The sequence below is a fragment of the Salvelinus alpinus genome, chromosome 2 (assembly GCF_045679555.1).
Source record: "Salvelinus alpinus chromosome 2, SLU_Salpinus.1, whole genome shotgun sequence".
NCBI classification, from domain to species: domain Eukaryota; kingdom Metazoa; phylum Chordata; class Actinopteri; order Salmoniformes; family Salmonidae; genus Salvelinus; species Salvelinus alpinus.
Genome location: NC_092087.1, coordinates 24,690,885 through 24,705,723, shown reverse-complemented (window position 1 = coordinate 24,705,723; position 14,839 = coordinate 24,690,885). Strand labels below are relative to the sequence as shown.

Sequence of the window (14,839 nt, the reverse complement as noted above, 5' to 3'; positions counted from 1 at the left end):
TGGAAGCATATTGCTATGAAAGCATATTTCTAAAAGCTCCACACCCAAACATTTCGCAAACACCTTATTATCACACAGTCCCCGACACCCCCCATCAAATCTTAGATTTTCTGATTGTGGAAAAAAAAGCCTGCTATGTTCTTCCATTATATCCTTCAGTTTCCTCATCTGTATATGTATTTATGTGCGGAACAATGAGGCAAATGTAAGCATCTCGATGCGTTTATTTTTCCAGGCAAAAGTCAATATCACCTTCACAGTTTTTTTTATATAAAAAAAATGCCATTCAACAAAAGTGAGTCGTTTATGCATGCGATCCATATCAACGATTAAACAAAGTGTTCAATCCATAGGGAAATTAGCCAAACGTAGGCTAAAGCTTCTGTCTCAATCAACGTTAAAGAATATTAATATTATTTGCCTCCTCTGAAATAGGCTATTTCTGAATAAAAAATTTAACATTTTTTTCTTTTTCTTTGCATCTGTTAATACTGGTTTTGGAGATGTCAATTTGTATTGTTTGAAGATGTTAGTCATTTTTTCATTGTCAAAGCCGACAATATTATCTACCCGGGTTTAGAATGTGGATATAGGCGGCAGAACATGCGCAGTGGCAGTTTGTGCCATATTGGAATGAGGTCGTGAACGACTAGGCGGAAAGAGACGGCATCTAAAACCGACTTGAAAAACTATTTACTGGTAAGAATCAGATTATGTAACCAAATACTCACATACTATATTTTGTTTATTACGAGCTTAATATGATATAATGCATTTTGATGCTGTCTGCGTCTTTTTTCCCGTCTCTAAAAAAGATGACTCGGGCTCGGTCGAGTGCAAGCGCCCTTATTGCTCGCTACAGTGTAGCTAGCCTATTGCTCAAGCCATGACGTTCCAGTAACTTGACTTGGTCACAGACGTTTTTAGCATGTGCCGACTCAGCCGCATTCGACTTGGTGCATTTGCCATCAGAACTGACCTATATGGAATAAACACAGAGGCTATGAAATATGTTCTTTCTTGCATTCTGTGTCCTTCTCTTTATTGCACGTTCCAGTGTGAAAGTTGGATCATCGGCGCTCGTGCCTGTGCAAAGCTATTGCGTTAATAGCTTGAAAATTATTGAAAGCGTCTATCGAGAATTCCCCGAAAATGTTGTTACTGAACTTAATCCATTTATCGCTCTTATATAATAAAGGTTGCAAGATTTATAATAGACGACTCTGGTGTATTTGACTTTAAATCAAATAGGCCTAGGAATCATTTAGATTTCATTTTAATTGTATTTCATTGTTGTTGTATGCCCAACAGATAAATGATGCTATAAACATTGCCATTTTACACGTAGGCTAATCTAAGCACTAAACGGACTATTTCTCTCAACTATAACTCCAACTTCCCAGTTATGCAACTTGAGTAATCGCAGCAACATTGTTTCAATTGACCTTTTGCTATAAACTGCAACATTGTTTCAATTGATGTGCCATATAGCCTAAAATGCAACATTGTTTTATTTGACTTGCCGATGAAATATCAATATGAAGTGTTTTTTGCATAAAAATGTGATTTCCACTTCTGCCGGCCAAGCTCTTCTATGGGCATTAACACGAAAATTCCAGTTCAAATGACAGTTTCAATACTGCGCTTTATGGGGACAACAACTGTCTTCTGACGTGCGAGGGGCACTCGGGCACCACAGTTACATTCGGCCACTATTTGACAATGGCAACATACAACACTGAAATACAATCTCTCAAATAACAAGAAGCCTATGTGTAAGCTAATTGCTGACAATAAGGATTCATCAACACATCGTGTAGGCTAATATTGTTGTAAACTTGTTATACTTGATGAAAATACTCCCATTAGTCTAAGGTTATTCTTGACATAAACCCATGTCATCAACAGACGTCACTTTCGTTTACAGTACATTTCTCAAACCCTTGTGTGTCCAATCAATGCATTTCTTTAACTTGCATTTCCTGCCCAGCGACCACTCAGTGTGACTCAGAGGACTTAATTCAGTCAATGGCATGTTAAGCACTGATCATATGATCCAATAACTGCTAGGAGGCGGTTGTAAAGATCAGCGTGTGTTAGTGTATGCATTCTAGTTTCTCTTTCAGGGTGAGTCAGTGTGCATTCTGCTAGAGAGAGTCAGGCAACCAGTCTGCTGGTGGTGTGTGTGAGTACTGGGTAGGCCTCTATTAAACCATGGGGGAAGTTGTTAGTTTTCCTGTTCACTTTGGTGATTAAGTAACAGTTTGTTTCACAGAATGACCTGTGAATTCCCTGAAATTTCAGCATCAAGAAATAATTTCTCATCAACCCCCTCCTTTTCTCAGCTTCATTCATATATGTCATATTGAAATAATGAGAAAAAAACTTGCTGACATTTTCAAGCATTCTTTTTCTTTCAATCAACAAGTTTGAAAATATTTTTGGGGAGATAATCAGTTATTATAAGGCAGCCCAACACTGAGGGCTGGCTCTTTGTCAATAGCTAAATGGCTCTGCTGCTCTTTTCATCCTCCCTAGTGTTTGAGACGTGAGTGTGACCTCAAGCACAATGAGGCCCTCAGCTGGATAGCTGTGTGTGTATGTGTGTATGTGTGTGTGTGTGTGTGTGTGTGTGTGTGTGTGTGTGTGTGTGTGTGTGTGTGTGTGTGTGTGTGTGTGTGTGTGTGTGTGTGTGTGTGTGTGTGTGTGTGTGTGTGTGTGTGGGCAGCAGGGTCGTGGGTGAAGGGCTGATCCTGGGTTACGTGGGTCGTGGTGTCCGGGCCGTGGTCAGGGAGACACTGTCTGATGGCTGTCTCCTCTTTAATAGAGACATCAGACATGACAAAGACAGGCCTGACAGCCCTGCTGAATGGAGCAGCAGTGACAGAGCAGCTATCCTCCGCATCCTTTACACAAACCTCTCAGCTATTGTCATCTCTAATGCTCTCTCATGCCCAGTATATAAATGCTATTTCTCTTGTTGTGTTAAGTTAGTTCATCCTCTTTGTTGTCACAGAGTGGCTATCGGCCTACAGCTCAACTTTGTTTCAAAGTTGTGGTCTGTTTGAGATATCTTTGGCCTCATTTAGCATTTAAAAAATGATTAAGTCCTCTCTCATACTTTTAGCAACTTAGCAAGGTCATTTTGTATTAGCAAGGTCATTTTGTGTTTTCAAAACACGTACCTAAATATTCTCTGTGTCACTCTTCTCTCACGCACACTAACTAAACTTTGTTATGCTTCCATTTGCTAAGCCGCCCTCCCCATCCCAAAAACAAAATGTAAGCACTGGACACATTCAAATGACATCCCTAAGACCACCTATGCCACTTTTACCAACAGCCTACTATGCTTTCTTGCTCTCCTGGTTTTGGCTGTCAAACCGATTTAAAGAATGATGTCCAACTTTTCTAGATAATAATCTGTCTTTCCTTTCTTCCCCAGAGCTTCTAGACTTGGTCGGTAGGAGGAGCCAACATGAGTCATGAGTTGCTGGAGTCCGGTGAGTAACAACATGGACCTGCAGCTTTGTTACTGGTGGAGAGGGCTTTTTGACACAAATAACAGAATTAACCTGTGTGTGTATGCGTGTGCGTATTTGTGTGTGTGTGTGTTGCAGATGGAGACTCTAGTCAGGATGTGTCTGACTTTAACTGGGATGACTATTTGGAGGAGAACGGGGCAGTGTCTGTGCCCCACCATGCCTTCAAACACGTACTGAGACTATTTACACTCCTCATAACCACACACAATACTCATACAATGTTGATCAATGGTTCACCTTATAAGAGCTTTTCATATATCATTCTCCCCAGGTGGACCAGGGCTTGCAGACGGGTCTGACTCCAGGTATGAAGCTGGAGGTGTGTGTGCGTTCAGAGACCGACCAACCCTACTGGGTGGCCACCATCATCACCACCTGTGGCCAGCTGCTCCTCCTGCGATACGAAGGTTACCACGACGACCGCCGTGCCGACTTCTGGTGTGACATCATGACGGCTGACCTCCACCCCCTGGGCTGGAGCCGGGAGCAGGGCAAACCCATGAGACCCCCCGAGGGTGAGGGAGCTAGGACTGGGGAGGGAACTCACTGGGATGGCTGTTGTGAATTATCTCTTCCACGCCCAACTAGTTGTACGGGGGTTATTACAATGAAATCTAGACCTGAGTTTTTAAAAGACATTTCCCAAGCTTGTTTTTATATTCCGTAACCATGTCTCTCCATCGCCCCCCTCAGGTGTGAGAGAGAAACAACCAGACTGGGAGGGCTTCCTGGAGAAAGCCCTAGCTGAGAAGTGCAGTGCACCTGCCAACCTGCTGGAAGGGGTGAGAGGGGCTCAGTTATAAACTGGAACAACTGGGAATGTATGCCAGATAAGCAAGGGTTTTGAACTCACTTTGTATCAGTAAGGGTATTGCTGAGTGTAATCCAGCATGTCCTTACTTGTGTGTGTGCCCGTGCACTTACGCGTATGTGCTCGTGTGTGTGTGTCTATAGCCCCAGCGTGGTAAGGACCCGGTGGACCTGCTGTCTCCAGGCTGCAGTGTGGAGCTGCAGGACAGTGTTGACCCTGGGGTGGCGTGGGGCGCTGAGGTGGAGGAGAACATGGGTGGCAGGCTGAGACTACGCCTAGTAGGCACAGAGAGACTCCCTGATACACACTCCACCCTCTGGCTCTACTACCTGCACCCCCACCTCCACCCACCTGGCTGGGCCAAAAAGCGCGGCTGCACCCTCAGGCCTCCTTCAGGTAAACTGCTCTTTTCAGAAAGATCTTGGGTGAATTCAGTTTCAAGATGCAAAAAGCTAAATATGATTCATGAATAAATCTGAGGTTGTGTTTTTTTTACTGTTTAATAGAATCATTTGTGTGTGTGGTTGCTTGATTCAGCCCTGGTCCCCCTGCACACGGAGGAGGAGTGGGAGGAGGTCAGACAGAGGATCAGTAATCAGCCTCATGATGAGGCCCTCTCTGAAGAGTTCTATAAGGTAAAGGCACAAGCAGTATGTACTAGCACTACAAGGGTCTGTGGAATACCAGTGCAATATTGATCGAATGAGCCATCACTGTGTGTGTGTGTGTGTGTGTGTGTGTGTGTGTGTGTGTGTGTGTGTGTGTGTGTGTGTGTGTGTGTGTGTGTGTGTGTGTGTGTGTGTGTGTGTGTGTGTGTGTGTGTGTGTGTGTGTGTCTGCGTGTCTGCTTCAGGACCGGCCTGCCATTGCTGCCCACTGCTTCACTGAGGGGATGAAACTGGAGGCCGTTGACCCTATGTCCCCTTTCTGCATCAGTCCTGCCACCGTTATCAAGGTGACAACCTCTTTACTGCCCCAGTCTCACCTCAGGCTCCTAGAATTGTCGGAATACGTTCTTCTCGGACCAGAGATGATTAATATGACTGGGTTGGATGATGGCAGTACTGTAGTGAAGGCACTCCAGCCCACCCAACAGTTTCAGCTATATTGTTGTTGCATATTCAGTCCACTCAGATCAGTGGTCACCTCAGGGCTAGGAGAGTAGAGATTTGCTAAGATAAATCCTAACATAGTACCCATGTAAACTCTGGGAGCCTACCCACCAAGTAGAAATTGAAATCATTAAGATACAGTATGGTAGTGTATGTGAGGCTAGCTTTGGGTGTGATATGCTTATGGAACAAGGGTAGGGTAAATACTGCATAGAGCAGACATGACCCACTGGGCACACACTGGTTAAACTAACGTGGAATAGAAGTTGATTTGATGTCTGTGCCCAGAGGGGAGTGTGATGTGATACCCTACCTCTCCTCTTCAGGTGTTCAGTGACGAGTGCTTCCTAGTAAAGATGGACTGTCTCCGTGGTGATGATTCGGGGTCCTTCCTGTGTCACAGGGACAGTCCTGGGATCTTTCCTGCCCAGTGGAGCCTTAAGAACGGCCTCCCGCTCAGCCCCCCTCCAGGTGATGAAACGCTAGTAACATTTACAGAGCTACTTTTAAAAATGTGCTCAGTTATTATTTTTTAGGATTTATCTAATTGCATTGTCGTCTCTCTCTCCGGTTGTGTAGAGTACCAGGGGCAGGACTTTGACTGGGCAGACTACCTGAAACAGTGTGAGGCCGAGGCAGCACCACAACACTGCTTCCCCACAGTGAGTCAAGCTCTGTCTTACATAGAGCAATGCATGTTATATAACATGAGTGTATAGCATGGGTGAACAGGGGACATGAATAATCTCTCTCTCCTGATGTATCCCTGTCTACCTCTCAGGAACAGTCTGATCACAGCTTTAAAGAGGCCATGAAGTTGGAGGCGGTCAACCCACTCTCACCTGAGCACATTCACGTGGCAACGGTAACCAAGGTCAAAGGGCAACATATTTGGCTTGGCCTGGAAGGTGAGAACCTGTAGCTACGCATCTTGGCCCAGCGTTGTCCGGGTTAGGCCGTCATTGTAAATAAGAATTTGTTCTTAACTGACTTGCCTAGTTAAATAAAGGTTACATAAATAAAATAAAATAATCATATCTGGGCCCTGCATTTTTCAATCTTAGTCTGGGACCATTTGAGTGTGGGGTTGTGCACACTGATGGTATTAATATTAGATAATGAATTAGTTCTGTGGGTCTAAATCAGTCTCTTTGTGTCTAGGGCTGAAACAGGCTATACCAGAGCTGATAGCTCATGTGGACTCGTTGGATATCTTCCCTGTCAGCTGGTGTGAGACCAACGGTTACCCCCTGCTGTACCCCATCAAACCCAAAGGTGGGTGTCCCAAAATAAGATAACGTTGTGTCTCTCTCTCTAATTTGAAGGGGAGCCACTAGCATGCCACAATATGCATGGAAGTTTTAACCATTGCAGTCGCCGTATTTGACAGTACTCTGTATAGTTTCAGTAGAGTTTTATTACTGGTGATTATACATTGTCTTACAGTTGAAAAGCAGAGGAGGATTGCTGTGGTGCAGCCTGAGAAACAGTAAGTAGGCCTATGGGAAAGGAAGGAATCTATCATTGGCTGGTAATTGGTTGTTTGTCCACTTTTGATTGGTTAACACTCCAGTCTCATGCACTTTGACCCCTAACCTGTATCTTTGTCCCTATAGCCGAGCACCACCCAAATCCACAACACCTGACACACTCAGGCTGCAGTTGGCCAGCCAATCAGAGACTGGTGAGTGTTTCTCATGTAGACATACCAGAGAAATACCTTATTAAGGTTTCTGACGTGAGGCACAGCTCTTACATTCTGTGTGATGTGTTTGTGTACAGGACAGGGGAACGGAAAGTACTGCTGTCCCAAGATTTTCTTCAACCACCGCTGCTTCTCTGGCCCCTACCTGAACAAGGGCCGCATCGCTGAGCTGCCCCAGTGTGTTGGCCCTGGCAACTGTGTCCTGGTTCTCAAAGAGGTGAGGAGCACCTGGGTGGGATTGGAACAAACATACTACATTATGTTAGGGCTGTGGCGGTCATGACATTTTGTCCGTCGGTAACTGTCATGCAAATTCCTGTTGTTCTTACGTTAATTGACCTTTAATTAACATAAACACCTTAAGCATCTTCGGGATTCCAAGCTTACAAGCTGCTGGTGCGGGCGTTTGGAACATCTAGTCCTACATTTTAAAAAGTCGAAAGGAGTGGCTATTGTGTTGAGCGTAAAAGTGATCATTTGAAACAGGTCCTATAGGCTACACTTAATTTAGAGTTAATTGGTAACTTTAGTTGTGATAGGTATACAAACCATACAAATAAAAACATAAGGGCTGCATGATGCGAATCTATATTGATGATTTGGAAAAAGTTGGCAAAAAAGGCATGCGCTCTAATCCTTGCGCTTCCCGCAGAGAGAGGGAGAATTGCATTGCCGCTCTGATTGTGTAGCAAGCAAGTTGGGAGATATCTAATCAGTGGAAGATGGAATTAAAATGACAGAATTAAAAGTGAAATGAAAAGGAAAGGCTACAACGACCAAAAGCCAACAAGTAGGCTGCTATTTATAATCTGAATGGAGTTGTTGTTATTTGTAGGCTAACTGTCGGACTGTGAGAAGCGCAGTAGCGTTATGGCTAGCCTCAATTAGCCTAGTTAGCTTGCTTCTCTCTGTTTGATGCAGTCAAGGCAGATAGGCTTCTATGCAATCGGATGGGTGATAAATAACTAGCAAAAAGTTAGTCTACTAGCACTAGTTGTTGCTGTCTCTATCTCCCTCTGTACCTGCTCTGGTGCTCCTAGCCTCCGGTGGCCCGAGCCTGCTGCGTCTTACTCACACACACCGCACAGCCCCTCCCTTGCTCCATAGTAGTTAGAGCTGCTTGCTATGTGCGTCTCTCGCTCCCTTTCTCCCTAGCACCGGTTAATAAAGTAGCAAAATAATTGGCTTTTCTGATCGTTGTCTTTAGGTCAGTTCGGAATGTGTTTTAAAAATGTAATGATGCATATTGGGTCCAGGGCTTTCCCATGTCCATTTCAGAACGGGACCTCTAACTCCCATCACCATTTGTCCTCATCATTCAGATTATTCAAATTCAATCATAAAGTGTTTAGAAAGTAATTAGAGGGACTATAGAGCGCTGAGTACCAGGCCATTAGTGAGGGCCGTTAGTAAGTTGGGTAGACTACCCATAAGCGACCAACGGTCACAGGTAATTTGACTGTGGTCATGACTCGTCACTCCCTGTGTGGTGGTAATACGTTCACTATGATGTTATAACTGTATTACATTATACTAAAAAGTAAACTAAACTACTCTAATCTCCTTAGGGCAGTTGGTAATAGGGCGAAATCTTGCTATCCCAGAGACCACTCCTGACGTCCCACTTAGACTGGGAACAGTATCCATGCTAAGCCCTTTATGTCTCTCTTCATCTCCCTGTGTCCTGTCCAGGTGTTGACTCTGCTGATCAACTCAGCCTACAAGCCCAGCCGGGTGCTCAGGGAGCTGCAGCTGGACCAGGAGGACCGCTGGCACGGCCATGGAGAGACACTCAAAGCCAAGTGAGGAACGCATGCTCTATCATAACGTCATTACAATCACCAAATGCACTTTCTACATAGATTCAATCTAAACTTTTCTGCTCGTGTTTGTGGTTGAGTTGATGATTGAAGTGTGTATTGGGATTGGCTAAGCTCTTCTAGCGTTGCTAACCTGAGGATCTGTTCTTGACCGGCAGGTACAAGGGAAAGAGTTATCGGGCTACGGTGGAGATAGTGCGTACAGCAGATTGTGTGGCGGAATTCTGTAGGAAGACCTGCATCAAGCTGGAGTGTTGCCCAAACCTGTTTGGACCTCGCATGGTTCTGGAGCGCTGCTCAGAGAACTGCTCTGTGCTCACCAAGACCAAATACAGTACGTGTGACCTACTCAATTGCTCTAAATCAAATACATATGAGTAAAACCTGGTGTTCAGAAATCAGGTGTTATGGAGATAAAGAGGCAATCATTGCTGATATGTAAGGAGGGGAATCAACAAATAGGGGACGCAGTGTCTGTTTTATGTGTATTTCGTTATGCAGCTACAGTGCATTTGGGAAGTATTCAAACCCCTTGACTTTTTCTACATTTTGTTACGTTACAGCCTTATTCTAAAATTGATTAAAATGTATCAGTCTACACACAATACTCCGTAATGACTAAGCGAAAAAAGCTTTTTAACTCAATTTTTTTTTTTTGTACAAATAAAAAACAGACATACCTTATTTACATAAATATTCAGACACTTTGCTATGAAGCTCTAAATTGAGCTCTGGTGCATCCTGTTTCCATTGATCATCCTTGAGATGTTGCTACAATTTGATTAGACTCCACCTGTGGTAAATTCAATTGATTGGACATGATTTGGAAAGGCATACACCTGTCTATATACAGTCCCACAGTTGACAGTGCATGTCAGCAAAAACCAAGCCATGAGGTCGAAGGAATTGTCCGTAGAGCTCTGAGACAGGATTGTGTCGAGGCACAGATATGGGGAAGGATACCAAAAACCTGCTGCAGCATTGCACATCCTCAACAAGACAGTGGCCTCCATCATTCTTAAATGGAAGAAGTTTGGAACCACCAAGACTCTTCCTAGAGCTGGCCACCCGGCCAACTGAGCAATCAGGGAGGAAGGGCCTTGGTCAGGGAGGTGACCAAGAATCCGATGGTCACTCTGAAAGAGCGCCAGCATTCCTCTGTGGAGATGGGAGAACCTTCCAGAAGGACAACCATCTCTGCAGCACTCCACCAATCAGGCCTTTAGTGGCCAGACGGAACACACTCCTAAGTAAAAGACCCATGACAGCCCGCTTGGAGTTTGCCAAAAGGCACCTAAAGGATACTCAGACCATGAGAAACAAGATTCTTTGGTCTGATGAAACCAAGATTGAACTCTTTGGCCTGAATGCCAAGCATCACGTCTGGAGGAAACCTGGCACCATCCCTACAGGGAAGCATGGTGGTGGCAGCATCATGCTGTGGGGATGTTTTTCAGCGGCAAGGACTGGGAGACTAGTCAGGATCAAGGGAAAGATGACCAGAGCAAAGTACAGAGAGATCCTTGATGAAAAACTCTGCCAGAGCACTCAGGACTTCAGACTTGGGCGAAGGTTCACCTTCCAACAGGACAACAACCCTAAGCACACAGCCAAGACCACGCCGGAATGGCTTCGGGACAAGTCTCTAAATGTCCTTGAGTGGCCCAGCCAGAGCCCGGACTTGAACAACTCTGGAGAGACCTGAAAATAGCTGTGCAGCGACGCTCCCCATCCAACCTGACGGAGCTTGAGAGGATCTGCAGAGAAGAATGGGAAAAACTCCCCAAATACAGGTGTGCCAAGCTTGTCGCGTCATACCCAAGAAGAATCAAGGATGTAATTGCTGCCAAATGTGCTTCAACAAAGTACTGAGTAGAGGTTCTGAATATTTATGTAAATGTGATATTTCAGGTTTTTTTGTTTTTATAAATTTGCAAAAATGTCTAAACTGTTTTTGCTTTGTCATTATGGGGTATTGTGTGTAAATTTATGTGAGGGGAAAAAACAATTTATTATATTTTAGAATAAGGCAGTAACGCAATAAAATGTGTAAAAAGTCAAGGGGTCTGAATACTTTCCAAATGCACTGTGTATGTTGATTATAAAGCATTGGCTGCAGAATGCTTAGGAGGACTGAGATTGGAGTATTGATGTGTTCTCTGCAGCTTATTACTATGGTAAGAAGAAATGTAAACGAGTGGGCCGCCCACCAGGGGGGCATTCTAACCTAGAAGGAGGGGTGAAGAGAAGAGGTAGAAGGAGGAAGAGGAGAAAGCAACTATTTGTCCATAAGAAGAGACGCTCCTCAGCCTCACTAGACAACACACCTGCCGGGTCACCACAGGTAACAGACACACTCGCACACACACACACACTCACATCCAGATATCTTTAAACTGAACCATCCCTTTCTCTAACACAGGGCAGTGGAGATGAGGAGGATCTGGATGATGAGAACTCTCTGAGTGACGATACTGGCTCTGAGCTCCAGGATGATCAGGACGATTCAGAATATTCCATTGGGAAGTCTCAACCACCCACCCCATCCCCCTCTCCTCCTGCAACGCCCAGACCAACCCGAAAACGCAGGAAACCTCGCTCCCCATCTTACTCTGATGATGAGAACCACCCACCTTCACCAAAGGTAGACTACTGTAACTTTACTTTTTGTTTGTTCACTGTGAATAGACGGTTAGGTGTTTTGCAACAAAACCGATGCGTGCACAACTATGGGGCAAAACTGACAGTTTGGCTTAGATTGTTGATAACATGTTAACTATATTTCGTTTCCAATGTTTATTGAAAACATAAATACATTTGCACAATGAGCACTTGTTGTCCCTCAAATACATTGTTACAGTTGTTGGTTAGCTAGCTTGCAAGTTTTAGCCATATTAGCATAGACATCAGTCAAAACACCTCAAAACAAGACATGGTATCAAGAACAAGATCAAACTAGCTGAAACGAGCCACCTACGATTCCCCACATAGCAGCTTCTTGTCATTGTTGCTAGCTAAATGGCCATCCAGAATCACATCACACAACCTTCTGCCCCATTGAAGTGTGCGCATTGCTTTATGTGACGTTGTCAGCCAACCCGTCTCTATATATAGTATGATGAATTAATTAACTGCATCTCTGTGTTCTGCAGAGCTCGAGAGGTGAGGCTCCCCAGAAACTGTGTTTGGACACCAGTCCCCTGGAGTGGAGTGTGACTGATGTGGTGTGTTTCATCAGGACCACCGACTGTGCTCCCCTGGCACGCATTTTCCTGGATCAGGTAATACTCACACACACACATACACACACACACAGAATCATTATCTCGACTGTATAACAAGCAGTGCTTGACTTGGGCCGGATCTGTCTGGAATGCCGTACTGGCACTTCTAATTTTGTGGGAATTGCGTACCGGCACCGTTATAAAAACAAAGTAACCTATTGCTGGCCCAGATTCACACACCAAGTCAAAAAAGGTTGGTCAAATCGGAATGAAGGCGTGATCTTCATTGAATAGCAATGGAGAGTGAGCATTCATTTCCTGATTACTCTTTGTTCAAGTTTATTTGTGGCTAGTCTGTGAATCTGTGAGTGACAGTAGGCTGTTCAAGATTATGCAGATTGAAAATTAGGGTTTGTAAAGTCATGAAAAGTCATGGAAATTAGTTTCATAATTGTTGTTTATGTAATTCATGAAAGCAAATTTTTTAAAATATGATCAATCAATTAAAAAATTACATATCAGCCATTATCGGAATGACCCTTCAGTGTATGTCTGTGGTGCTTTGTATGTGCCAGTGCGAGTGGGCCGTTGCCCGAGGAGAGAGAGCGTGACATTTCAGCAGCAGGTATGCTCTACCGGCACTGTAGAGCCTAAATAAATCTGCGTAGTTGGAAAGCTGTGATTCTCCTCTATTAAATAGTAGCCATGTAATTGCGACAACTTAAAAAATATTTTAATAATAGCCTAATTGACAAATAACTTGCTGTGCATAGATCTCCTCCAAAACATGAATATTTGAGCCTTATATATTAACATGTCTAGTTAGATACCTTGCTTTGAAGTAGGCTACCTTATCCATTTGATCCCTGATATATTGAATGAGGGAATCATTTTATAAAGACAAAAGTATTTGTTTGTAATGTTGAAAAAGCCAAGCCTGCACACCCAGGAGCTCTCCAGATAGAGGGTTGACCACATGTGACTAACAGTGCAGTTCTATGTGGGGTCTAAGTGCCTTGATCAAGGGCACAACGGCAGGAGGTGGTAGGTCTACATGGGATCAGACACAGCAGCTTTCGAGTGTCAATAATGCTTAACTTTTTCATGTAGACTATAATAATAGTAATACACATGTGGTTAAAAGTCATGGAGAAGTCATGGAAAATGTGTATAAACCATTAACGGTGAATAATCAGAGGTCTCTATAGTATAATGTCATTTGTGAATTTCGGTGAACGTAGTCTAATGGACCGACTTGGAAAAAGACAGCTCCTGCACTTTTTCCATCCCAAGTCAAGCACTGGTGTACACTGTGGCCTAAATCCATGACTATTGTTGTCTAACTCCATGGCCGTGCTTGTGTTTTCAGGAGATTGATGGACAGGCTCTGCTTCTGCTCAACCTGCCCACACTGCAGGAGTGTATGGACCTGAAACTGGGACCAGCCATAAAGCTGTGTCACCATATCGAAAGGGTCAAACTTGAATTCTACCAGAAATTTGCTACATAGCTGAGGATTCTGAACGAAATAAACATTACATACAGTCAGTAACATTAAATGACTCCATAACTGATTTCCAGCTGGACATCCTTTGGACCCTGCACCCAGGCCCAGCACAACAGCAGCAGTCATGCATGGACATCAGATGGATCAAGACTTTCATTTTTTCCTGTTTTTTACTGTGTAATGGTCAGAAAGGGTTCTGTCTCGTTGTATTCTAGGTAAAGACACCTTAACATAGATATTCATGTTCAGGTTTATCTCACCCACAATATCAAAATGACTCCTGGTTTCATTTAATCAACTTGACAAGCGTTGACAATGCAAGGATTTAAGCACAAAGACAAATAAACCATGTACTATATCGCGGTATGTAAAGTGTACATAGCAGGGTGAATTTGTATATAGTGTACATATTTAAAAGCTCTTCTAGTGCAATAGGGTGATTAATGGTAATAGCCTGATTTTCTACTAAACATATTTGCTTTGAGAGTATCTGTGCAAAGGTCTTATTTCAAAATGTAGACATACATTTGAGATTGGAAACACACAGAAAGAGCAATCCCCACTGCTTGACAGCCTTTTCGTCTTCTCAGAGAGGGATTTTAACATCTAATATTGAAGACATTATCTAGGGCCTGTAGTAAAGCATTAAGATGTAGGTGTTTTTGGAGCAAAATTCAAATAAGTATAAACCAAATATTGGGACCTTTTGTGACCCTTTATATATTTGTATAGTTTTACCTTTTAACTACAACCATTGGTGGACTACTGTGTGTGCTTTATTTTCGGGAGCCATTCTAGCTGTCATTGCTGTGTTTGTGTTTTATTTCCCCTAATTTACCTGTCTCTGCCATTGAGATCTATTACTCTTACAGGAGATAAAACTGTGGAATTTATTCATTTGATTTTGTCTATATGTTTGTTGAATATGATTGCTATTTTAAGAGAATGTGGAATTAAAGCCTGAATCTCATCCCAATAGAGAGCAATAGTAATGGCCTCTTTTTGCCATGGTTCATTGGACAAAACCTATGGGAAAATGTCGTTTTTGTAGGGTTTTTGGATAAATGTAAAAAAATAAGGTGTGTGGTAAACACAGGCTTAGGTCTTATAGGTTTT

The 14,839-nt window shown here is 43.5% G+C and overlaps 1 protein-coding gene across 2 annotated transcripts; it reads left to right on the top strand.

Moving 5' to 3' along the window:
- The first annotated feature begins 607 nt into the window (after positions 1 to 607).
- Positions 608 to 14,705, top strand: LOC139557311 (scm-like with four MBT domains protein 1). 2 transcript variants are annotated; one of them, XM_071371958.1, is made up of 21 exons: positions 608 to 699; positions 3,446 to 3,503; positions 3,621 to 3,715; positions 3,817 to 4,060; positions 4,239 to 4,327; positions 4,500 to 4,752; positions 4,894 to 4,991; positions 5,209 to 5,310; positions 5,794 to 5,938; positions 6,047 to 6,129; positions 6,249 to 6,375; positions 6,629 to 6,742; positions 6,914 to 6,956; positions 7,084 to 7,151; positions 7,250 to 7,389; positions 8,865 to 8,974; positions 9,151 to 9,326; positions 11,206 to 11,336; positions 11,415 to 11,636; positions 12,145 to 12,273; positions 13,586 to 14,705. In XM_071371958.1, exons 2-21 carry the CDS (start codon positions 3,479 to 3,481, stop codon positions 13,724 to 13,726), a joined length of 2,535 nt encoding a protein of 844 aa, XP_071228059.1. In that variant the 5' UTR covers positions 608 to 699; positions 3,446 to 3,478; the 3' UTR covers positions 13,727 to 14,705. The 2 variants fall into 2 exon arrangements, with proteins under 2 accessions (XP_071228059.1, XP_071228049.1); XM_071371948.1 differs by having other exon boundaries at positions 11,158 to 11,336.
- Positions 14,706 to 14,839: the final 134 nt, after the last annotated feature.